This window comes from Peromyscus leucopus, chromosome 3 (genome assembly GCF_004664715.2).
Source record: "Peromyscus leucopus breed LL Stock chromosome 3, UCI_PerLeu_2.1, whole genome shotgun sequence".
Lineage (NCBI taxonomy): Eukaryota > Metazoa > Chordata > Mammalia > Rodentia > Cricetidae > Peromyscus > Peromyscus leucopus.
Genome location: NC_051065.1, coordinates 89,073,088 through 89,096,565, shown reverse-complemented (window position 1 = coordinate 89,096,565; position 23,478 = coordinate 89,073,088). Strand labels below are relative to the sequence as shown.

The following is a 23,478-nucleotide window of genomic DNA, read 5'->3' as shown; positions in this document are numbered from 1 at the left end:
AGGTGAGGCCGTGACTTCAGTAGTTAGGTCAGCAATAGCCTGAGTGAGAACAACGGATCAGAAAGAAAGAAGGGCAGTATTGTTGTTGTTATTATTATTAATTAGTTTTGTGGATGGGTGCATGCCACCCGCTTGTGGAAGAAGCCAGAGGACAATGTGCAGGAGTTGGTTCTCTCCTTTTACCATGTGGGTCCTAGAGAGCCAACTCAGGTTGTCAGGGTTGGTGGCAAGTTCTGAGCCATGCCAGCAGCCACGCAGCAGCCTGCCCCACTGCGAGACTGACCCGGAGCACCCATTTACTTTGAGTTCAAAACTTCTGCCGGAAAATGGAAATTGAGGAAGAAGAAATCAATGATCTATTTGCCTCTGGCTTCCAGTTTATGTAATTCAGCATGCATTTGCATGACTGAATGAAGACCCCTGACAAAGACTTAATGTGTGGCATATTACATGGAATATGGAAAATCAAAATGGATCAGATGGAGAATTTGGTCAGTGAACTTCAAACCTCCAGTGTGGTGCTGATGGAGTCATCATCCAAATCAGTCACTGCATTTTCAAGTCAGTAAGGTAGGAACTGTAGCCCCGTGAAGGAAATGGCAGAGATGGAACATCTTTGGATGAACAGATGTGGTACCCGAACAAGACTTTTCAGTCTTGGTGCCAAATAGCTGCTTATGAAACTCAGCTCCACACCCAATCTCATGCATGGGCTGTACCTAGGACGAGTGTGCTACCGGAGTCGCTCAGGAAATGACGTGAAATTTGAGATGAGTTTTTTAGAGTGTGTTCAGAAATGTACCCTCCTAGCTGAGCCAGGATGCCTAGAATTCCATAAAGACCAAGCCCTGGAACTGGCTGAAGAGCTTGGAGGAGGTACTGCAGCCTTCCTCTCAACCCAGAAATAAAGTGGAATGTGTTGACACCATTAGGAATGTCCAAGAAATACTGGGTTTACTGTTCTTGTCTAGTATGCCACCCGGAATCCCAGTGTGGATGTCTACTGCCTGATCTTCTGGTAGTTCATCTACAAGACCCAGTGGGAGATGCTCTGAGGCTGTGAATTTTCCATATGTACCAGAAATGTCCACATGGACCTTCTGATGGATGCTCTGTATTGCAGAGAAATATTCTGGGAGGATTTAGACAGGTAAAGACCATAGAAGCTGGCATACTGTGGCACTGAAAAACGCCCTATGGGTGAGTGGATGGGTGGATGCTTGCTCTAGGGTATAAAAGAAGAGCATAAACTGAGTATGGGACGTGGGGTGGGGGGGTTGTAGCTCAGTGGTGAAATGCACACCAAGGGTGGATGGGGCCCAACAGAAAGAAAAGCAGGACGTTAAAGGAATGGATCCCCGGAGCTATCTTTAAATTAGAAATCTAAGCAGCAGGTGGAGACTGCAATTAGTGGAGGGGTGCCTGCGAGCACTGTGGGGCAGCTCTGACCTCACACCAGCATCCCCCGGGGAGCAATTAAACGAGGCAGAATGTCAGGGACCCACCTTGGAACTGTTGCGCATCGGGGGAGGAGGGATGGGCGTCAGTGGATCATAGCTCCTCCAGGCAGCCCTGAGGTCCAGGGAGGCCCAAGGACCAACACACTGATTCCACTCTAAGTCTTTCTCTCTGGTCCAGTGGAACCCAAATCTTCCTGTCTGTCCGTACAACTCTTCCATTCACATATAAAGATGCCTGCTTTACAAAAGTGAATTCTCTACTTGTTTGGTGTCCTGCTTTTTCCATTGAGAGTGTCTAATAAGTACCTTTGCATGTCTTTAAATATTCACCTACTCCATAAATTCAAATATCATGGTAGCATGAGTTGTTTAATAGCTTTCAGCTCCCGTAAATGGCTCCAGTGAGCCTTCTTTGAGCTGTATTTTGCTCACATCCTTAATTATTTCCTTAGATACATTCCTTGAGGTGGTATGCCTTTGCAAGACTTGATACATGCCTCCAAATTGCACAAGAAAAGACTTACTAATTTATTTTACCACCAACAGGGCATCAAAAAAGTGCCCAGGGTAATTAAAGAGGAATCAAAAAGGCCCTTGCCAGCTTGATAGACTAAAAGTAGTTAACTCATTACTGAATTCATAGCTTCTTTATCTCAGGTTCTGCAGACAAATGGGAGCGGAGCCTAGCGATTTTTCCAGATGGCTTGGTGCCTGGTCCAGAACATCTCTGCTGTCTCACAGACCACGTTGGATGACCTGCAGCCTTTGTTCCCCATAGTCCTTAACTAGCATGCTCCCAGTGGGTACACAGGGATCACCAGGGGGCAGTGTGGAGCCATCGTGCATACTAAGAAGGCCTTCTGGTTTAGCCATAAGAAAAATTTAAATGATACCATTTTTCTTTTGTTGAGTGTTTTATGACTTCTCCAGATCACCACTCATAATTTTGATTTGCCTGCATTAGTAGTTCACCCTCCTCCAATTGTTTTTATGTTCACCTTTGCGGGTTCTGGAGAATGTCATGGTATACCATAGCTCTTCCGCAGTGAGGGCCGGGGACGCCTGGGTTGTTTGTTCCAGTTCCCTTTAGGTGGGTGGCCAGCCTCTGCGACCATGGTGGGATCGCTCACCACTTTTGTCTGAGTGTCCTTGTCTGAGGAAAGCCAGGATGGGCTGCAGGAGTGATGGTGTGCGCTCCTCCCTTCAGCAGTGGTGTGCTTAAAGGGTTAAAAGTGTGGTCTTGGGATGAGATGGAACTTTGGGCTTAGCTATTCAGCTTTCTGTGTCCTTCATTGTTTGGAGTGGGGGGAATAATAGCACCATCTGAAAAGTCCATGAGGATGAAATGATAGAACATGTGAGAACAGCTTGGTGGTCTGCAGATGTTTTCTTTAAAGAATTCTGAATCTCTGCGCAGACACTGTGATGTCTTTCCCTTGATTTTTTTTTTTTAATTTATGAGTATGTGTATGTGCCAACTTACTGTGTGAATACCACATACTTTCAGGTGCCCTCAGAGACCAGAAGAGGGTATCAGATCCCCCTAGAACTGGAGGTACAAGGCAGTTGCGAGGTGCTTGATGTGGGTACTAGGACATGAGCCTGGGTCCTCTACAAGAGCAGCCCGTGCTCTTCACCATCTCTGCTGCCCCTCGCTTTTGCACACACATTTTCCTGCGTAGAATGATATGAATATTAGAATATTAGAATTTTAAGCATGCTGTGTCCCACAGCAGGGTCACGCAGTACAACTCCGGCATCACCAAGACCAGGGAACTACATGTACATTTGTGCCGTGCTCTTTCATGGGGGCAGGTTTCAGGTGATACCAAAATCCATGGATGCTCGAGTCTGTGGTTTAAAATAGTGGAGCACTGGACTGGGCAAATGGCTCACTGGGTAAAGTGCTTGCCACACAAGCCTTACAACCTGGGTACAGATCCCCAGATCCCACATAAAAAAGCCAGACACAGCCGTCCAAGCAACTGTAATCACAGCACATCCCCATCGAGATGGCAGGTAGAGCGAAGGAATGGCCAGCAGCTTGCAGGTCGGTGAGCCCGATGTCCACAGCAGTTAACTAGAGAGAGCCTGCCACGTGATCACCAGGCTCGTATCACGGCACACATGTGGCTGCAGTCAAACACATTAATTAATAAACAGTGGGGTGCTTGTGTATTCCTAGGCATATCCTCCCCTATACTTTAAATTATTTCTAGTTTACTTTAAATACTCCACATCGATGCTACGCAAACAGCTAAGTAACAATTCGAGAGTGGTATGTGTGTTCGGTGTAGATACAATCACTGAAGGTCTGTGTCTTAGAGTTTCTTTGCTGTGAAGAGACACCACGACCAGGCCAACTCTTCTAAAGGAAAACATTTAATTGGGAGGCTTACAGTTCAGAGGTTTGGTCCATTATCATCATGGTAGGATGTGGCAGCGTGCAGGCAGACATGGTGCTGGAGAAGGAGCTGAGAATTATATTTGGAAACAGATTATGATACCCTTCACTGGAGATTGCCGGAGTTTGAACCAGAGCCTTCCTTACATGGCCTATACAAATGCTCTACCACTGAGCTCTATCCCATACAGCACAAGCCATCAGTGAACTCAGTGAGCTTCCTGGCTTTACCCAAATTCTGGAACTAAAGGTTCCAGAACATTGTTTCTGGCTCAATAAATGGTGTTTGTTGTTTTTGTTTTTCTGAGACAGGGACCAGCCTGGAAGTTGCTCTGTAGACAAGGCTAGCCTCAACTTCACAGACAGCCTCTGCCTCTGCCTGAATGCAGGAACTAAAGGCGTGTGCCACCATCCCCAGCCCCTCAGCTAATGTTTAATGGAGTCTTACTCAGCTGGTGTACTGCCTATTGATAGTGAAGCCGCCTGTCCCCAGCTTCACTGCCTTCACTGGGGACGACCGACCAGATCAGGGACAACCCCGGGAAGAGCCACCGACGGCTTTTGGATGCATTTCACCTAGGCTGGCGGAAACCTTTCCAGGAAGGAGGACTTCCGCCCCTCATTCAGTTACTCCTGAAATGCCCTCCTCTGGTCCTCAAGCACTTATCACAGACAATGTGCTATGTCAAGTGCTGTGGTGACCAGAGCACACACAAGCTTCCTGTCCCCAAGAAGCTGAGAGGGGGGAAGAGGAGAAAGGCAAGCCGAGGAGGGACAGAGGCAAGCACACTAGGAAGTAAGTCATCTCAAAGTCAAGGCTGGAGATGGGAAAGATGCCTCCGCAGCCAATAGACAGGACTTCCTGGCTAGCTAAATGATAAAAAGGGAGGAAGCCAGTGGAGAGTGGGGTGTCTGCTGCTGTGACCTAGTGTGCACCAGAGGATGGCGGCTTGGGCTTTAGGTGAGAAGCAATTACATGCAGCCTCTGGGGCCTGTGTGCAAGCCTCTCTCGGTGGTTAAGGCCATCCATACCAAGAATGTGCTGCAGCCCGGACTCCACCAGCCAGCCCCGAATGTCACTTACTTGTGTGACCTTGACTTCCCACCCACCACCTATACATGTACTCAGTGTTTTCCTTTAAGCAAAGTCGCTTTTCCTCACTTTTAAAGATGGGGGAGCTGGGTGTGCGGGTGGTACACGCCTGTGTTGTAACCCCAGGTCTCAGGAGGTAAAGGTAGGATTACAAGTTCAAGGCCAGCCTGTGCTACATAGTGAATTCCAGGTTCGTCTATGTGCCTATGGAAACCCTATCTCTACACAAACAAACAAATATATGACCAGCAAGATGGCTGAGGGGATAAAGGGACTGCAACCAAGCCTGAGGACCTGGGTTCAATTTCCAGGACCTACATGGTGGGAAGGAGTAATGCACACAAGTTATACTATGAAGACTGCAACATGTGCTTATACATTCAGAAACATACACAAGAAAGTATAATTAACTTTAAATTTAATTTTTAAAGAGAATTCTTAAAATTTTAGGAGGTGTACATTTTGTGTGTGTGTGTGTGTGTGTGTGTGTGTGTGTGTGTGTGTGTATTATATACAAATATAAAATCAATATCACATACTCTGTGCTTGGCACCCTCAGAACCAGAACAGGATGTTGGATCCCCTGGAACTGGAGTTACAGATGGTTCTGAGCTGCCATGTGGGTGCTGGGAAGTGAATATGAATTTTGCAAAATGAAGTGCTCTTAACCACCGAGCCATCTCTCCAGCCCCTAAAATATTTTATTTTCTTTAAATTATTTTATTTTATATGCATGGGTATTTTGCCTATATGTATGTTTGTCCACCAGTGCATGTCTGGTACCCACAGAACCAGAACAGAATTATGTGGGTGCTGAGAATTGAACCTGGGTCCTCTAGAAAAGCATTCAGTGCTCTTAACCACTGAGCCATATCTCCAGCCTCTCTAAATTTTTTTAATTAAAAAAGTCATATGTGTATGTGTGTGTATCATATATGTGATATACATTTATGTGTGGAACTTCACTATAAGTGACAGTATCCAGGAAATTAAAATTTTAGAAAAATATGCACATATATACTTTAGTGATTTTTTTTTGTTTGCTAATTATAGTACTGGGGATCAAACCCAGATGCTTGAGCATGCTGGACACTTTAATTTCATTAGAATAAACACATCGGGTATTCACTGGGATGAGCGTTCATTTCATGTAATGAGAAGGCAATGGTGTAGGCTGTGATATATAGAGTCTGACTTTCTGCCTGGCCACCATCGATGTTCACTTCTTAGCCTTCTAGCCATCCTCATTTCCTGTGCCCTCCCTTCAGGATAAGTTCAGGAAGCTGTGCTTTGGGCCCCCTTTCTCAGGGCCATGGCCCTGTGTAGAAATCACAGTCTCTTCTCACCCATCAGATCAGAGACCTTTCCCAGGCCTGCTCACCTGTGGAGGGATGTTCTTGGCACCAGGGTCCACTGACTTTGGGCAGGCTTTGCAGATGGCATGGAGGAGACTCGGAGGGGCCCGAGGAGCTCGGTTTGCTGGGAGCCAGCCCTCCGCTGCTGGCTGTTCTTTTGTGTTGTGTATTTTACTGGTCCCAGATAACCACTTCCTGTTCCCTATTGATTTTACACAGACCCTGCTTCCTTTCTCCTCAATACCTGGGATGTTTTCCAGCTCCCCCTCCCACGAGGGAAAATCCATAAACTTCAGAATTCCCAGGCCTGCTTTTGGTCCCTGGACTCTGCAAGTTAGGACTGTTTTTTTGCTTCTCAATGGCCTTCTCTGTGAACCCTTGCCCCCTTCCATGTTTCTGATTGTGCCAGCCAGGAGGGAAAGGTTCATGGGACCTGGCTCTTGCTCCTGCTTCTTTCCAGATAGAATATCTGTTATCTATCATCAGTTCTCAATCAGAGAAAATAAGTATGACAGTGCCTCACAGTGGTTTTCACCCACTGTTAGAAAGCCACCTGGTATACTACATTGAGCACTCTGAGCCTGCATCAAGCAGAACTGAGAAGTATTCAGGAATCTATTAGCAATGTCTAGCATGGGCATGGAAAGGGGTACACCATACTTGTGCCCCATGGTCAATGTTCCAAGATTGCAGGGCTAGGCTGATACTTCTAGAAAGCAAAAATAAGGTCCTGTACCCTTCGCGGTAGTCTATAAAAGGTCGCTGTGTCCACCTGCTGTCTCTCACTTGCAGTGAGATTACAGATACTCATCATCACATCTGACTTTCTACTGAGGTTCCTGGATCTAACTCGAGTCATTGGGCTTTCGTGACTAGTGATTTTGTTCCTGATCCATCACCAGGCCCGTTCATGTAGCTGTATGGTTTGGAAGGGTATTTCTAAAGGAAAGTGAAAGATGGATTGGCAGGTGTAGGCTGGTGACAGAAATGGTGGTAACAATAGACCTTCGCGGCTCTACCCAACACCCCGTTCCTTGGTAGAGACATCTAGTCCAGCTGAGGCAAAGGGGCCTGCTGATATATTTCACAGACTTTCTACTTGTTCCCTTCAAACCAAGTTGCTTAAGCTAGAAGTGTAGCTCAGGAGGTAGAGTGCTCGCCTAGCACACATACAACCCTGGGTTCAATCCCCAGGACCACATAAGCCAGGCCTGACTGCACATGTCTATAATCCCTTGGAGGTAGAGCCAGGAAGATCAGAAATTGAAGGCAATCTTCAGCTAATAGCAAATTTGAGAAAAATAAAACCAAAAAAAGAGACTGGAGAGGTGGTCAAGTGGTTAAGAGAATACACTCCTTGTGCAGAGGGACCCGAGTTCAGTTCCTAGCACCCATACAGGACAACTCAAAACACCCTGTAACTCCGGCATCATAGGTCCTGTGTCCTCTTCAGATCTATCCAGGTACCTGCATGTATGGGGACATACCCACACACAGACTCACATGCGTGCACATAATTAAAATGCAACCTTTAAGGGAAAAACACAAAAACAAACAACAACAACAACCCAAGACAAAACAAAACAGGTTGCCACCCCAAGGTTCTCCACATGCAGGGAGCTATTGCAGTGGCCCAGGGGCACACTTTCAGAAGTGTCTAGAATCCAGTTGGAAGCCTGGAAGCGTCTACTGCCAGTGGGAAGCAGTAAAAGATGCTAAAATAGATGTTGAGGTTTCTGATTGTGTAAACTGAGGGCACAAATCCGGGGATGAAAATTAGTAATCAGGAGATTACTTTTAATAGCTTTGTGTCCTGCTGCTACAATGTAATACATGGACCTTGTTTAAGGGGAAAAAAGTAACTGAAGCGAAGAACAGAAGCAAACAAATTGCCCGAAATGCTGAAAACCCAGTGGTGACATTTTAGTGAGCGTCCATCCAGCCTTTGTTGGCCTTTCTCCTGAGCCCTTTTGTCCAGGACATTGAGTTAGGTCAGTAAGTTGAAGCAGAAGGCATTCAGAACCTGCAAGCATCTGCCGGGGGGTGGGGGCGGGAGCACTTCCGGCAGGAGGCGTGTCTCCCCAGAGCTGCCCGGTGCGGTGCGCAGGGGCCTGAGAGCTGCCCACGCTCGCCCTGACTATCCACGGAAAGCCATCCAAGGCCCGTGAAGACAGTAGAGTGTCCATGCAGGTGGGAGAGACAGTGCTCGGGAGCCACCGGAAGGGTTGAGGAAGTGGAGGCTGCCCAAGTAGGTCCTCCTTCTCTCCCGCTCCTCCCCGCCTCCTCTTCCTTCCTCCCTGCCTCCTCTTCCCTCCTCCTCCATTTCCCACTTTTCTCCTGCGTCTTCTTTCCTTCTTTCCCCATCCTCGTCTTTTTCTTTCCCTCCCTCATCTCCAACTCCTCTTTCCATCCCTCAGCGTCCCTTTTCTTCCCTCTCCTCTCCGCTTCCCCCTTCCTTCTTTCCCTGACCCCTTCCTTTTCTCTTCCCCTGCTCTCACACACCCCACAGTCCAAGCCCGCAGGGTCTGTCAAGTCTACTGTCTCCTCCCCAGTGAAGATCAGCCACCGTGAGGAAGCCACACAGACCCTTCCTGCGGAGTCCGCCCGCGGTGGCCTCACACTCCCCCATTGCTCTTCCCATCAGACTGTGATGTCCTCTGTGGCTGCCCTTCGGAATGCTGCCTGTGCATCTGCTCAGGCCCAGTCTCACTTAGTACAACAAGAGAGATACTCACCGTAATACCAGTCCCATGCTGGTTTTGCCCACAGCTTGGTAAAGGCCAGAGCATGCCATGCCCTGTGCAGGTATAAGTATGGAGAGGTAAACACACTCCTATGTTGCCGAGAGAGGTGCTGACTTCTCAAAGGTCTTCCCAAGCCTGCGTGTCTACATACATGGATCTAACCATTCGCTTCACAACTGGAAACATGTCCTGTGACCCCTGTATTCACACAGGGGCCAAGCGATGCGTGTTCGTGGAAGTCAGGGGGTGTTTATTGTAGGGAAAAAAAGCAAGAACACACTTAAGTGTCGACCTCAATGAGGCAGCTGGGTAAGAGCAGATATGGACCCCGTTCTCGCCTGTGTGGCTGAACAAGGTGAGGGCCACATATGAAGGCAAGAGTGTAGGGCTGAAGGTAAAGGGCCGGAGCCAGGGATCTACACCAGGAGGCCGAGGCAGTTGGCCTCCGCTGAGGAAAAGACGTGCTGGCAGTGAAGTCCTCCTCCGCACAACAGTGACAAAGTATGGACCCCAGGGAGAGCTGCTGTGCGGGGTGGTCAGCCTGAGGAGAGAGGAAGGCCAGACGCTGGAAACGGGTCCCACGTTTGCTTCTCTATGGCACTTTCATGGTCAAGCGCTGAGTGTAGAAATCGCTCAGGCCCTGAAGCTCCAGGTCAGAGCCAGGAGAAGGCGGATTAGACCCAGAGAACTGTAGGCTACAGAAATGAGGACACAAAAGCAGGTTTTTTGAAATAGGGCCTCAGTACATAACAATGGCTTTGAACTTGGGGTCTCTGTGCCCTCCATACTGTGTGTCACCACACCCAACTGGCTTTTTGTTTATCTTAAGCCTCGGGCTTTGCTCCAAGGGCTACCTTGGTCTAGGCCATCAGAGTGTCCATGTCCAGTGCTCAGAGGACAGTTTCCCCTGCTCTTTCTGAAAGGAGCATGTAGCTGCCAGAAAGATGCACCTGGCCACGTGTTCAGGTCTCCATGACAACCTCAGGCCCAATCAATGAGGCATCCCATGTATAGCTTTCTAGACATCTATGAATGGAGTCAATAATTCTCCAAGTCAGGACAGGCCAAAGAGTCCTCTCCACTCCTGCCTACCAGCGGTGGTGTGTGGCCAGCCGGTTGGTAGCAGGCCAACGATTAGCATCTCTTCCCACTGCTTACAGTGACTCACCACGATCCCTCGAAACCAACTGTGGTGGGAACGTTCACACCACAGATACCACAAATGCTACACGACAGACTTGGGTGTTGGACTTCAGTTTTTGCTTAGGAAGCAGCATTAAGGGTTTCCTGGGGCACTACTGAATGGGACCTCTTCCCCCACAAAACACTAGAGTCCCCACGCTCTACCAAAACTTCCCCATCCGTGGGCAAAGTGCAAGTCACTGGCTCCATGAATAAAAGTTACTAAAATGGAGTGACTCACTGCATAGTTTCTTTTCCCTTCCAACAGGATCTTGCTGTGTCACAGGCTGGGCTTGAAGTCCTGGGCTCAACTGACCTGCTTCAGCGCCCCAGTAGCTAAGGGAAAATAGTGGCATCACTGTATGTGTGTGTGTGTGCATATATAAAAAAAATATTTTTCCGCTGGAGTGATTGCTCCACCAGTAAAGTGATTGGGTCTCTGTAGGTAAGAACACGTCCTCAGAAGTAAGGGTCCCCCAGATCCGCTGGTATTCAGAAGTAAGGGTCCCCCAGATCTGCTGGTATTCAGAAGTAAGGGTCCCCCAGATCTGCTGGGACTCCCGATGTACGGGGAGCCCTTTGACATGCATTTGTGTTTAGACAAACAGCTGCATTGGTTTTGGTTTGGGTTTTCCTCCCCTGGTAGGCCCAGGTCTGGTCCAGGTCTTGTCTTTAGATCGATAGAGTAAAATGCCCCTCGTTTATAGGTGAGGTGACTGAGTCCAGAGAGGTTAGACGGGGCCTGGGTCTCTGGTGCTCTGCTTTTCCACCAGAGAGCCAGCTTTCTAAATCAAACCTGAGCTCAAGTTCTGGGAGGAGAAAGCACCAGATTCCCTGGGACAGGACACACGGATAGTTGCAGGTCACTTGGGACAAGGTGGAGTGTGCACGATTTTACAAGAAGACCAAGTCTTACTGGTCCGTGTGTGTGTGTGTGTGTGTGTGTGTGTGTGTGTGTGTGTGTGTGTGTGTGTGTTGTTCTGGAGGCCCTGGAATTGGAACTGGAGTTACAGGTGACTGGCTGAGCTGCCTGACATGTGTGCTGACATCCAAACTCGGGTCCTCTAAAAGGGCGGACGTAAGCTCTCTCTATCTGCTGAGCCATCTCTCCAGCCCTAAAGTGTGACTTCTTTTTTAAATAACTTTTCCACACACAAAAAAACTATCTATTGTATTAACTCCAGAAGTAGCTTGTTACAGATCCCCATGGACTTACAAATTGAATTTATTTCGGGGGACTCGTCTCTCACCAACCTCAGGAAGGAACAGGGCCCTCTGCACCGGGGTGGAACAAAGAGCCTTGTGTTTGGGATTTAATGCCACCCAGTACATATATGCAAATGCTTAAAGCCACTCTATAAAGAAAAGAAAGGATGTAAGAGTCAAAGTATGTTGTTTGATTTTTCTTTTCTTTCTTCTTCAGTGGTTTCTGAAAATTAAATATTTTCCCCCTTGGGGGGTATTTTTGTCTTTTTGCTTGAGACTGATTGTTCAGAGTTGGTGTATTTTCCCTTTTAAAATATTTACTTGTTCTGTTTTTGTGTGTATGTGTGTGTGTGAGTGTATGTATGAGTGCCACATGCATACCTGAGTCCTCAGAGGTCAGAGAGTGGGTAGGATCTCTTGGAATTGGAGTTCCAAGTGGATGTGAGCCACCATGTGGGTGCTGGGAACTGACTGTAGGTTCTCTGCAAAAGCAGCAAGTGCTTTTAACCACTGAGGTGACTCTCCAGAGTTGGTGCACTTTTAAACATAGAGCTATCTATGTGTGGGAGATAAAGAATCATTCTTCCAGAACCCACCAGTGTGGAGGCAGGGGGCTGGAACTCATGGTTATCCTCCTGCTTCTGCCTTCTGAGTACTGGGACTACAGGTATGAGCCACCACCCCTGATTAGATAAAGGGTCTTAAACAGACTTCTAGGAATCAGCAGGGTTGGGCAACAGAGACTCCATGCTGTCCCTCCAAATCTTAGCAGTACTCAAATAGTCATCCAGTAGTAAAGATCAGTTGCTCAAGAGTGAATGGGACAATGGTGGTATACACTTTTAATGCCAGCACTTGGGGAACCTAGTGAGACACTGTCTCCCCCTCCCCCACCCCCTAGAAAAAAAAGTGAAATAGACTCCTTTGCATACAAACCAATCTCCAAAGGGTACTGTAGCAGACTGGCCAACCTAGTCTGCTGGGTTGACAAATGGGTGTAGCACACTTGTCAGGACATAGTAGCTTAGGATTTCAGTACTTTCTGACTGCTGTCATGGCTGGAATGTGAAATGTCTCCCCACAGACTCGGGCATTTGAACACTTGGGCCCCAGGTGGTGATGCTGTTTGTAGAGGTGAAGGAATTGTTGAGATGTGGTGTCTACCTGGTAGAGGTATATCGTGGAGGGTGGCCTTGAAGGGTGTACCCACCTCTGGTTCCAGTCAGCACCCTGCTTCCTGCTTCTGGGATATGTTAGGAGCCGTACCACTGCTGCCCAGAACTCTGCCATGCCTTCCTCACCCATGATGAACTGAAACACCCCTGCAGTTGTGAGCCCAAATAAATCCCTCCCCTGTTGCAGACATGAGACACATAACTGAACAGGCATGACCCATGGGGAGCCCAGAGGACAAAGTATACAAACAATACCCTTTCTACCATGTGAGTTCCAGGGACACTCCAGATACACCTGGGCCAGTGGGAGTAACTGAGTTGTTAGAAGGTAGCCTTGGGTCTGGGATTTGAGCAAAGTTAGTTTCTCCCAAGTAAAAGATGCAATAGACTGGGGACCAGCAGAACAAAATAGGGTCCAGCAAGAAGTTACCGGTAGCTGGTGTTGGGAGACGGTGAGGTTTGATTGGCTTATTGATTTTGTCCCTGGACCACTGAATACAACCAGGGTAGGTTGGCTCTTAGCAAAGGACAGACTGGCTGGTTGGGGTCTTGTAGGTGGTAGAGGTACAGTGGTTTGATGAGGTACAGTGGTTTGATGAGGTACAGTTAGCTCATCCACCGTGGAGAAATTATTCACTCTTCCACATTCTCCATTTGTTGCCAACTTTATATGGACAGCTGCCTTTAAAAGGAAGAGGAAGGGCTGAGGAGGCGGGCTCACTCCGGACTATGTTTACCTTGCAAGCATAAGGACCAGACTTGAGCACCCACAGGACTTTGCTTGGTGGTTAGTGCTTATAGTCACTGGAAGCAGAGACAGGGGCGTCTCTGGGGCTCGCAGGTCAGAACACTCGCCCAGTGGGCCAGCTCCATGTCTCTGTGTCCCAAAAGTCAAGGTGGTCTGCTCCTGAAGAACAGTACCCAAAGCCTCTGTACACACGCGCTCACACACAGAGAGACAGAGACCGAGGAGGTGGGACTGGGTGTGGTAGAGCATCCCTGTAACACCCACACCAGTCAGTACTCAGGAGACTGAGCGAGCTGGGTTATTGTGAGTTAGAGACAAACCTGGGCTACATAGTGAGACCCTCTGTTTTGAGATGTCTCACTGTGCTTGAAGCCATTTTAGGGGGGTGAGGGGGCGTTTGTTGCCTCAGTCTTGTCTCTTGGTGACAGCATCTGTGGCATCCTTTGAGGCAGGCAGCCTTAGGAATCCTTGGACTTTATTCAAGAGAGCCCTAGCTTAAGGTCACAGGAGTCACTGTTCACCAGCGGGGACCAGAGAGGCAGACAGACAAGGCTGCTCTCCTAACCTAAGAACCTGAAAGGACTCTGTCCTCTGCCTGTGTCCACAGTTGAAGTGGAGGGCCTCCCGGAGCTGGAGTTCGGGAGATGAGGGCTCTCCTCTGGGAGCCTTGCTGTGGGTTCCTTCTGTGACAAGAAGCCTTGCTTTCTCTCTGGTGACCCAGAGAAAGGGTTTTCTCAGAGAGCATTCGAGCAGAGACTGGGCATCCCAGCGAGTCCTGAGCAGGGGTGAGGCAGGGTGGGCCTGCCGGCGCAGGGGGCCTTCACTGCTCTCTGGGAGCCCGAGGGTTAATCTCCATAGCTCATTGGCAACTCTGCCTCTGTCCAGGGCATGCTGGGATTTCCTCCCAGCTGTTTTACATCACGAAGATTTGTGTGTTGGGGAAATTCCAGGGCACAGCTGCAATTAATCTGCTGCGGGGTCTCGGAGCCGAGCGGGGATTGTGGAGGACAGGTCTCCGCCCCACTGCAGGAAAGCGGGCCCTGGTCTCCAGGGAAGAGCCTGCGGAGGGACCCTTCCCCAGGCCCGAGTGGAGCGGAAACAGCCCACCTGGCCGAGCACTTAGCCCCAGGAGGACTCTGGGAAAGAGACAGCGGAACATTCAGGAAGAGAGGCACAGCACCCCTCTAACAAAGTGAAAGTAACATCCAGAGCTTAGACATGTCACCCCAAAGAAAACGACTTTTGTCCGCCTGTACTTAGGAATGTGGCGCTCTGATCAGCCTTCCACAGAAAAGTTACAAAAAAAAAAAAAAAAAAAAAAAAAAAAAGAGCCAACCCTGGTAGCCTCGTAGGGGTTCGCCCAGGGAATGCAAAAGTGCTCCCAGGTGGGAAAATCAGTCACTCTGGATGCATCTCACGAATGAGTCAAATCAGAAACCACGTGACCATTTTTGGTGGATGCTGAGTGAATTCAACATCTGTTCCAATGAGAACAACGTTAAAATAGGACTAGAATCACCCTTCCTTAACAAGGTGAAGGTCCATGCCAGGCTGGGGAGCTGGCTCCGCACATAAAGGCCCTTGCAAGCCTGAGGACCTGTGTTTGATCCCCAGGACCCACATAAAGGTGGAAGGATGGGAACCAACTCCACAAAATTGACCTCTTGCCCCACATGTGCGCACATGCCACTTACACAGAGAGAGAGACAGACAGACAGACAGACACATAATGGTGATGATAAATAATTTTGGGTTTTTTGTTTTGTTTTGTTTTGTTTTGTTTTGTTTTGTTTTGTTTTTGAGACAGGGTTTCTCTGTGTAGCTGACCTCGAACTCACAGAGATCCGCCTGCCTCTGCCTCCCAAGTGCTGGGATTAAAGGCGTGCGCCTCCATGACCTCAGTGCTGTGGTAGGCAGAAACAGTGGGATTCCTGCGGCTTGCTGTTTGCCAGTCTGGTTCCAGTGCGGTAAGGAGCCCTGTCTCAAGGGAATAAGATAGAGAATGATAGAGCAAGACACCCGACATCCTCCTCTGGCCTCTGTTCTGTACTTAACTATAAACCAGCATAGCAGAAGACTAGATCCCCCACCAGTTTCCAAGATCCTGTGAGAATGGGAACTCTCTATCTGCCCTTCGTATGCGTCACAGAACATGGTGGCCTATTAAAGCAGTGTGTGTAAGTTGAGGATGATGTGGTCTTTTCCAGCGCTGAGACTGTTCACGAGGTCCTTTAGTCACAGACAGCTCTCCAGAGTAACTGTCACTGTTGCTCAGTCCAGCAGTTGCACTGATATTTTGAAGACCCAGGGCTTTGCCTTTCCAGTGGCCATCCCGGGAAAGAGGGGGTAGGTGAACCAGGCTCTGAGTAGCACATCAGCTGCACTCATGCCCGGCTGTGATACGCCAGTCATAAGCTTGAGCCTCAGGCAGCTTGTTGAATGGAGCTTAGATGGGGCTTGTCGAAACCTGTTTTAATTTGTCCACACACCATTATTATGCACAGAGCCTAAGCTCAGCTACACATCACTTAATCCCCACAGACATGCCCCACCCATGTGCAGTGACCTCCAGGATAATTGTGGGCTGACCTCCCATGGGAAACACTGCCAAGAAGCGCTTTCTTGGCGCTGGAGAGATGTCCCAGTGTTGAGTGGGTACTGCTCTTTACAGGGGGCCCGAGTTTCCTTCCAGCACCCACAGTTCATGGCTTACACAACCACGTGTAATTGCAGCCCCAAGGGATCCGCCGACACCCTGACTGCTGAGGGACCCATACACACATGTGCACAACACACAGAGACACAATTAAAATTAAAAGTAAAGAAATCTTTTTAAAAAGCCGTTTCTTTCCACTGGATGTGATCTAGGCATTCAGAACTATGCAGATGCCTGCATTTTCCTAGTGCTGACGTGGGATATTACATTGCTGGGACCTCCTGTTGCCCTAATTCCTGGGGAGCATTTTAGAATTCCCCCCCTCCTTGGGCTGCAGTCTGGAGGCTTTCTAAGTCATTCTACTGTTCAGTGAGCCTTAAAATTCTGCCGTCCACCCCACAACTCTCTCCAACATTTTAAAAAGAAGGCTAGGGAGTGGCCAGTGGTTAAACACTTGCCACGCCAGTGTAAGAATCAGAGTTTGGGTCCCTGACGTCCAGGTAAAGGCTATGCTGAGGTAGTGACCCAGCTCTAATCCCAGCTTTTGGGAGGCAGGGCTGGGATTCAGCAAGCTCTGGGGTCAGTTGTGAGACCCTACCTCAATATATTAGGTGAAGAGCAATCCAAGACACCTGGTATCAAAGAGAATCAGGCCAAGAGTGATCGTGCGGAACACTCTGGCTTCTACACACAAGCACAACATGCATGCACATCCATATAAACGCATATGTACACCACACACAAGGGGAAAAATTTTTAAGTTGAAAAAAGGAGAACTAAAATAGTACTACCTTCCAAAATGATGCTCTGCCCTGTTTTCCCAGGCCTGGGACTTAAGACTGTTACCATCTAAGCTTCCCGTTCTCAGTGAAAATTAGTGTGTGAGCTGGGCATGGTGGCACATGCCTACAACACCCCCCCCCCATGGGACACTGAGGCCCTGGAAGCCCAAAAAAGATGTCCCATTAGACAGATAAAGCAGCCAAAAGTCAGAGCTCTCACTCTGTGAATGTGTGGTAATGGGAACTCTTTACTGTGAGTGTATGTGTGGTAATGACATGCATGTACATACCTCGACATCCGCACTGTCAAGTGGAATGTGCCCTGGTAAAATAATTCAGTGACTGCAGGTCAACTCCTCAGTCACTAAAATAGTGATTCACAACAGCAGGCAGCCCCACCCCTAACCCCGTCCTGGGAGACATTTGGGAAAGTCGGAAACGTTTCTTTTTTAATGTTTATGAGTATTTTGCTTGCGTTTGTGTGTATGTGTGTGTGTGTGTGTGTGAGAGAGAGAGAGAGAGAGAGAGAGAGAGAGAGAGAGAGAGAGAGAGAGAGTGTAAACACATCATGTACATTCAGTGCCTGTGTAGGACAGAAGAGGACGTCAGATCCTCTAGATCTGAGTTACAGGCAGTTGTAAGCTGCCATGTGGGTACCTGGATTCGAACCTGGGTCTTGTGCAAGAGCAGCGCACGTTCTTAATGGCGGAGACATCTCTTCATCCCTGACTCTGGAACATTTCCAACTGTCAAGAGAGGCTGGGAGGCTGCTGAGGCCCGTGAGCTGCTGGTGTGTGAAGATGGCCCCCTCCACAGCAGAGTCCTGCAGCCCCGTATGTCAGTCATTGGTGCCAAGGGGAACAATACTGCTCGGCAGTCCTAAAGCCAGCTGTGTGTGACAACCCAAAAGATCACCTATGGTGTTACTTAAGACTCCAATCATTGTCCCGAATCAAAATTCAGATTGTTTTGGCCCACTCCAATAAGATTTAAAGCTGTCTCTTCGAACAACCAACACGTGCATATGTTTTTATGGCGCAATGGGAAACCAGATCATGGTGGACCTGGTGGATGTTGAGACTCCCCCTGTTGCAGTTCATGTTGGGGTGACATAATTTGGGACATTTCCCTTTAGTATCAGATGTTTGTTCCAGAGGTTGTGGTTTCTTAAACAGACAAACATTTGGGTTGTTGCTTCTGGAAGACGTTTGGTACTCAGAAGTACTAGCTTCCTCAAGCCACCAACCACCATAGGAGGACACCGATGTCCGTATTTCCATTCAACCTCTGGGGGTGGGGGCAGAGAGACAAGGAATGAGAGAGTCCATGAGAGCAAAGGAAGTGTTGGAGGCTGGTACGGTGGAAGGGGTCACGATGGGCTGCGGGCATGCACGATGGACGGAACACCTGGCGTGCAAGTGTAAGGACCAGAGCTTGGATCCCGGGCACCCATGTAAATATCACTCAGAAGGGGATCCCGGGAGCAAGCTGGTTAGCTAGACTGGACAGCTCTGGCTTCGCTGGAGAGATCTTGCCTCAGTGAATGAAGTAGAGTGATTGGGGAAGACTCTGATCTGAGGTCAGCCACACACATACCACACACACACACACACACACAAATATGTTCTTGATCATAGAATAGTAAAAGGAATGGATTTTTTTTTTTTTTAAAGGAAAAACAATCATAAAAACCCTAGGCTCGGGTTTTGGCGCAGCTGGCCTATCCCTTTAGCCTGACTTACAGCTACTGACTCACCCAAAAGCCTGGGCTGGTGCCCCTTCCTGCTGCTAGAAAAGGGCTGTGTGCGAACCCCGGTTCTTTGAGTGGGTGCCCTGTGATTGGTTGTTTTTCCAGGAGTTGGTTCTCACCTTCCACTTGCTGAGGCCGGATCTCTCTTGCTTCTGCTGCTGCCCTGAGCACTGTAGGCTACCTGGCCCTAGGAGCTCCCAGGCAATGCTGTCTCTGCTCCCATATTACAGCAGGAATGCTAGGTTGTACATGCATATACAAACGCCTTATTGTTTTTTCGAGTATTTGGGCTTCAGGGTTTCTCAGTGCCTTTACCTGCTGAGCCGTCTCCCTGCCCTGTTTGTTTATTTTTTGAGACAAGGTCTCATGTAGCCCAGACTGGCCCCAAACTTTCTGTGTAGTAGGTAGGTCCTTCTGGCTCCAACTCCTTAGAGCTGGAATTACAGGCAGGCAGTACCACTGTCAGTTTATGTACCGAGGAACAAACCCAGGCCCTCATGTGTGCTAGGAAAGCCCCCTGGCAGCCTGAGCGACATCCACAAGTCTTAGAGATACCTTTCTGAAAACTCAGCCCCTGCCCTGTTCACCCCACCCAATACTTTTCCCGCTCATAGCCAGTTGTACCTCCCTCCCCTGTGAAATCCAAGAGCAATGACGAGCCAAAGGCTCCCTTCAGTCTCTGAAAGTCTTTCTGAGCCTCGCCTTCCTCGCAGACCTCTAATTCTCAAGCTAGTCTTGGACATTCTGCACAGCCGTTGCCTGGCTGGTCGGGTGCCCAGAAGCACCCTGTCAGTGTTGACTCTAGGACAACATGCTTGCTTTTGCTCCTGGCAAAGACTAATGGTTTGCTTATGAACATAATAGCTGCCATTTATCAAACATCTCCCACGTGCAAGACCGTGTTCGGTCCCGGACGTGGTCCCGTTCCTGCTAACAGTCTGTAAAGTTAGTCATAATAGCTTGCCCCACAGGTGACAAAACAAGACTCCAAATTGTTAAGTCATTTGTCTTGGGTCACAACCTACATTGGTTGAGTGATGTCTATACTCACGGATGCTGTGCTCAGAGCCCAGGGTCCCCCACTTCCCCTAGACTCCCTCCTGTTAGCTGTGCCGAACCAACGTTAAGGAAAGGGTTTTTTTTTCCCCTCTAGAGAGCGTGTGTGCATGGATTTATATGCACGTGGGTATGGAAATTCCTTTCCCGCCCCCAACGATGCATGGCAGAGGGTGGGGTGCCAGGTGATCGTTCCAAGGTTGAGAGATACTAGTGAAAAGTATCTCTCAAAAGAGTCAGCATCCGTGAGTGTGAACAGATGCTGGGTGTGGTGGTACACACCTATAAACTGAGTATGCCAGTTTTAGAAGCAAGAAGACTGTTGCAAATTCAAGGCCAGCCTGGTCTAAATACTAAGTTCCAGGCCAGCCAAGACTATGTAACAAGACCCTATCTCAAAGAAACAAACAAACAAAAATGATAATTACTCATAACCCTCGACTGTGAGACAGGTGGGAGGTTTTTGGTTTTATTTTGTTTTGGTTTGGTTTTTGGTTTTTCAAGACAAGGTTTCTCTGTGTAGTTTTGGTGCATGTCCTGGATCTCGCTCTGTAGACCAGGCTGCCAGGCTGGCCTCGAACTCAGAAAGATCCGCCTGGCTCTGCCTCCCGAGCGTTGGGATTAAAGGTATGCATCACCACCGCCGGGCAGGTGGGAGTTTTTTTTTTAGACAGATCTTATACATCCTAGACTGGCCTCAAACTTGTTATAGAGCTGAGGGTGACCTTGAACTTCTGATCCTCCTACCTCTGTCTCCCAAGGGCTGAGATTTCAGGCATGCCACCACCATGGCCCATATATGTGGTGCTGAGGGCTTTGTGGATGCTCTGTGAATACTCTCTGCCACCTGGACCGTATGCCCTGCCCGGTCCGGCGCTTTATCATTTGATTATCACTCCCACAAGTGGGTTTCTTGGGGAATGCCATCGGTGATGCTGCAGGAGATGGAGATGGACCAGGGAGGCCCTCCGTTTGGGAATCTGCTCTCTGTTGATCTGCCTTGCTCCGTAGAGAGAGTCAAGAAGGCCTGAGCCTCACAGATAGGTTCTTTGAAGATGATGGTCACATCGGAATGTATCCATCCCCTCCCCACTTAGAAGTTTAGCTGCGTTGTTTAATGTCTCGCCTCTGGCCGTGGTGACAGGATAGTGGTAGCAGAGCGACCACACATGTATGCTGTGCCGTATTAGAGTCATGTGGTAGTGGCGGCGATTGCCCCTGTCCAGGGCCCGTGGGCTTATCGCTGTTGGCCTCCCCCATAGCTGGTGACCTCCCTGCCAGCCCCCTCTCTGTACTCATCTTGGTGCTTGGGAGACCCCATCTCACCTGCTTCGTGTTCTCTATCTCCTGTGCAGTACCTGCAGATGAAATGGCCCCTCCTCGACGTCCCCTCCAGCGCTACAGTCAAGGACACAAGATCGCCGTCTCCAGCACACTTGGTGAGTCTGTTTTAGCAGCCTGGGCCCCTGCCCCTGACTCCTTGCCACCTTCCAGAAGCTTCCTAAGTCTCTCTCCCCCGTGTCTTATTTTTCTCGCTGTGCTAAAATAGCTGACGAGGGCAACTTAACAGAGGAAGGGTTTGTTTGGCTCACGGTTTGGTGGGAGCGGCTGTCTGGTGGGGAAGCCGTGGTGGCAGGAGTGCGAGGCGGCTGGGTTATGCTGCATCCACTGTCAGGGAGCAGAGAGCAATGGATGCTGGTGCTCAGCTCACTTTCTCCTTTTTGTTCAGTCTGGGGATCCTGCCCGTTGGATGGTGCCTCCCACATTCAGGGTGAGTCTCCCCTCCTCAGTTAAATCTTTCTGGAAACACTCTTACAGACACACCTGGAGGGGGTTTCCATGGTGATTGTAAATCCAGCCTAATTGGGCATGAAGATTAACCCTGACACTGTGTGGGCACAGCCAGGGGTTAACAAAGAGGTTAGGTCTTCGACAGCCTCACCTTTGCGTCCACCTCAGCACATAGGCATGCACCACCTGGACTGCTTGATTGAAGACACATGGCCCTGACCATTAACCCCCCCATTCTTCCTGGACACCTGCTTCAAATCCGTCTCCGCTTCCTAAGAACAAGGAGGCCTTTCTGTCCCGTTGGTGTTCGTTCAGAACACCTCTTCTCCCCATAGCTGCGAGGCTGCAGTTAAAGGCGCTCCTCTCTACCAGCTGTTTCAGGGAAGCATCCCGTAAAACACGGACAGTGGCCCCTCAGCACAGCTGTGGCAACCTTGGGCTTTGGAGGCAAGGGGAGAGAGTCCTGGGAGACAAGGGCAGTGGGGTCCCAGCAGGGCGCCTCACCTCCCCATGACTGAAGTCCAAAGCATGTAAGAAACGATGCTCGATTAGAACCTTTGCTTTCCATCTTCCGGGAAGGACATAAGGCTCCGAGTGGATGCCGGCCAAGCTATCTGGTCACTGTCCTGTCCAGTGAGTCTCAGAGTCATAGAGGACCTTCACCTTTCTCAGCCTGTTCACTTTACAGACAGGAGACGAGGGCTTCTTCACTGCCAGCCATACTAGCTACAAAGCCTTGGGGATCCATGGCGATTTTAGAAACTGTTAGAGACCAATTTAAAGATCTATGAAAGGAGAGTGTATTATGTAAAATGAACTCCCATATTGCCATCACTCACATCCCTCTCTTGCCACTCTGATTTTACAGCAAATCCCAGACATATTTTCTCACTCAGGACATTTTAAGATACACTGAGACTCCTTGCTCATTAAAAGCTTAGAGGCTAGCTGTGAGGAAGAAGATGTACACAGAATATAAATAGAGGTGCAGTGAGCTTGTGTGGTTTCCAGCGATCACGGGACCAGCTCAGAGTGGTAGAGAGCCCGTGGTAGTTTACAACATGATGTCATGTGTGGCTCTCAGATGACTGTCACAGCCATCTGTCAGGAGGTGGGCAGGAATAACCATGTAGGGCAGAGCCAGCCACCCAGGGTAGGCTGTCCCACGACATGCACGGAACCAGTGGCAGGTTCCTACAAAGCATTGAGCAGTTGTGCCCTGGATGGGCCATGCTGGTGGTTCTGGCTTGGGATGGTGAGCATGAGGTATTGGTGCCCTCTAGTGGCTTGAATCAGACACAGTGATGGACCTTTAGTCCTGATCCACTTACCTTTCATTTGCTGTCTCCCTCTCTGCTTACCCTCACCCATCCTTACCCTCACCCATCCCGTGGCACCTCGGAGCCTCCTGCAGCAGACCCCAGAATGTCAGGGCTTGCTGCCCTCTCTCCTGTGTGAGACGGTCTTTTCACAGGCTCCTTTTCAGGGATACGATTTCCCTTTCAAATCTAACACATATTTCTGGATGTCCCGTCTTCTTTGTGAGCATCAATCACCATACTTGCCTTCTAACATCCCCAGCCCAGCTTCCCATGCTTCCATTAATTACCACATCTTCCCTGCCGACCCGTGGCAGCCTGACTCAGCTCTACCTGCCCTGTCCGCTCATCTCCGTGATTTCTAGGCATCATCTAGGTGACATCTGACAGTGTTGACTGCTCCCACCTCCTTGGCTCCAGGACACTATCATAATAATACAGAGTGTTGGCTCTTGGCCTTTTTCTTTCTGGTCCCTTCCCCTCAAATAAACCAGCTGCTCGTGGCTTTCTTGGGGTGACTGGAAAGTGTATGAATTTCCTAAACTCTCAGGGAGCTGCCTGCAGTTGCAGCTGTCAGTCATCTGGCCACTGCAGATGAGTGCTGTGTGTATCATATCACAGCACGGGCGGGGGGGGGGGGGGGGGGCACACGCTGATTTTGTCCGAGAGCAGAGAAGCGTGAACTGTCGGTACAGATTGCTTTATAGGTGCAGAATTTTCCCAATGATTTCTATGTTATCGTACTCTGTATTCTAAT

At 49.2% G+C, this 23,478-nt stretch overlaps 1 protein-coding gene across 2 annotated transcripts in view; it reads left to right on the top strand.

The window, feature by feature from the left end:
* Tcf7l1 (transcription factor 7 like 1) overlaps positions 1-23,478 on the top strand; it is a 166,455-nt gene that overhangs the window by 122,189 nt on the left and 20,788 nt on the right. Inside the window, exons 4-5 of one of the 2 annotated variants that reach the window (XM_028855171.2) lie at positions 20,967-21,050; positions 21,341-21,382. In XM_028855171.2, the coding sequence (XP_028711004.1) occupies positions 20,967-21,050; positions 21,341-21,382 (126 nt within the window). The remainder of the gene's footprint in view (positions 1-20,966; positions 21,051-21,340; positions 21,383-23,478) is intronic. The other variant, XM_028855172.2, reaches the window with a different exon arrangement.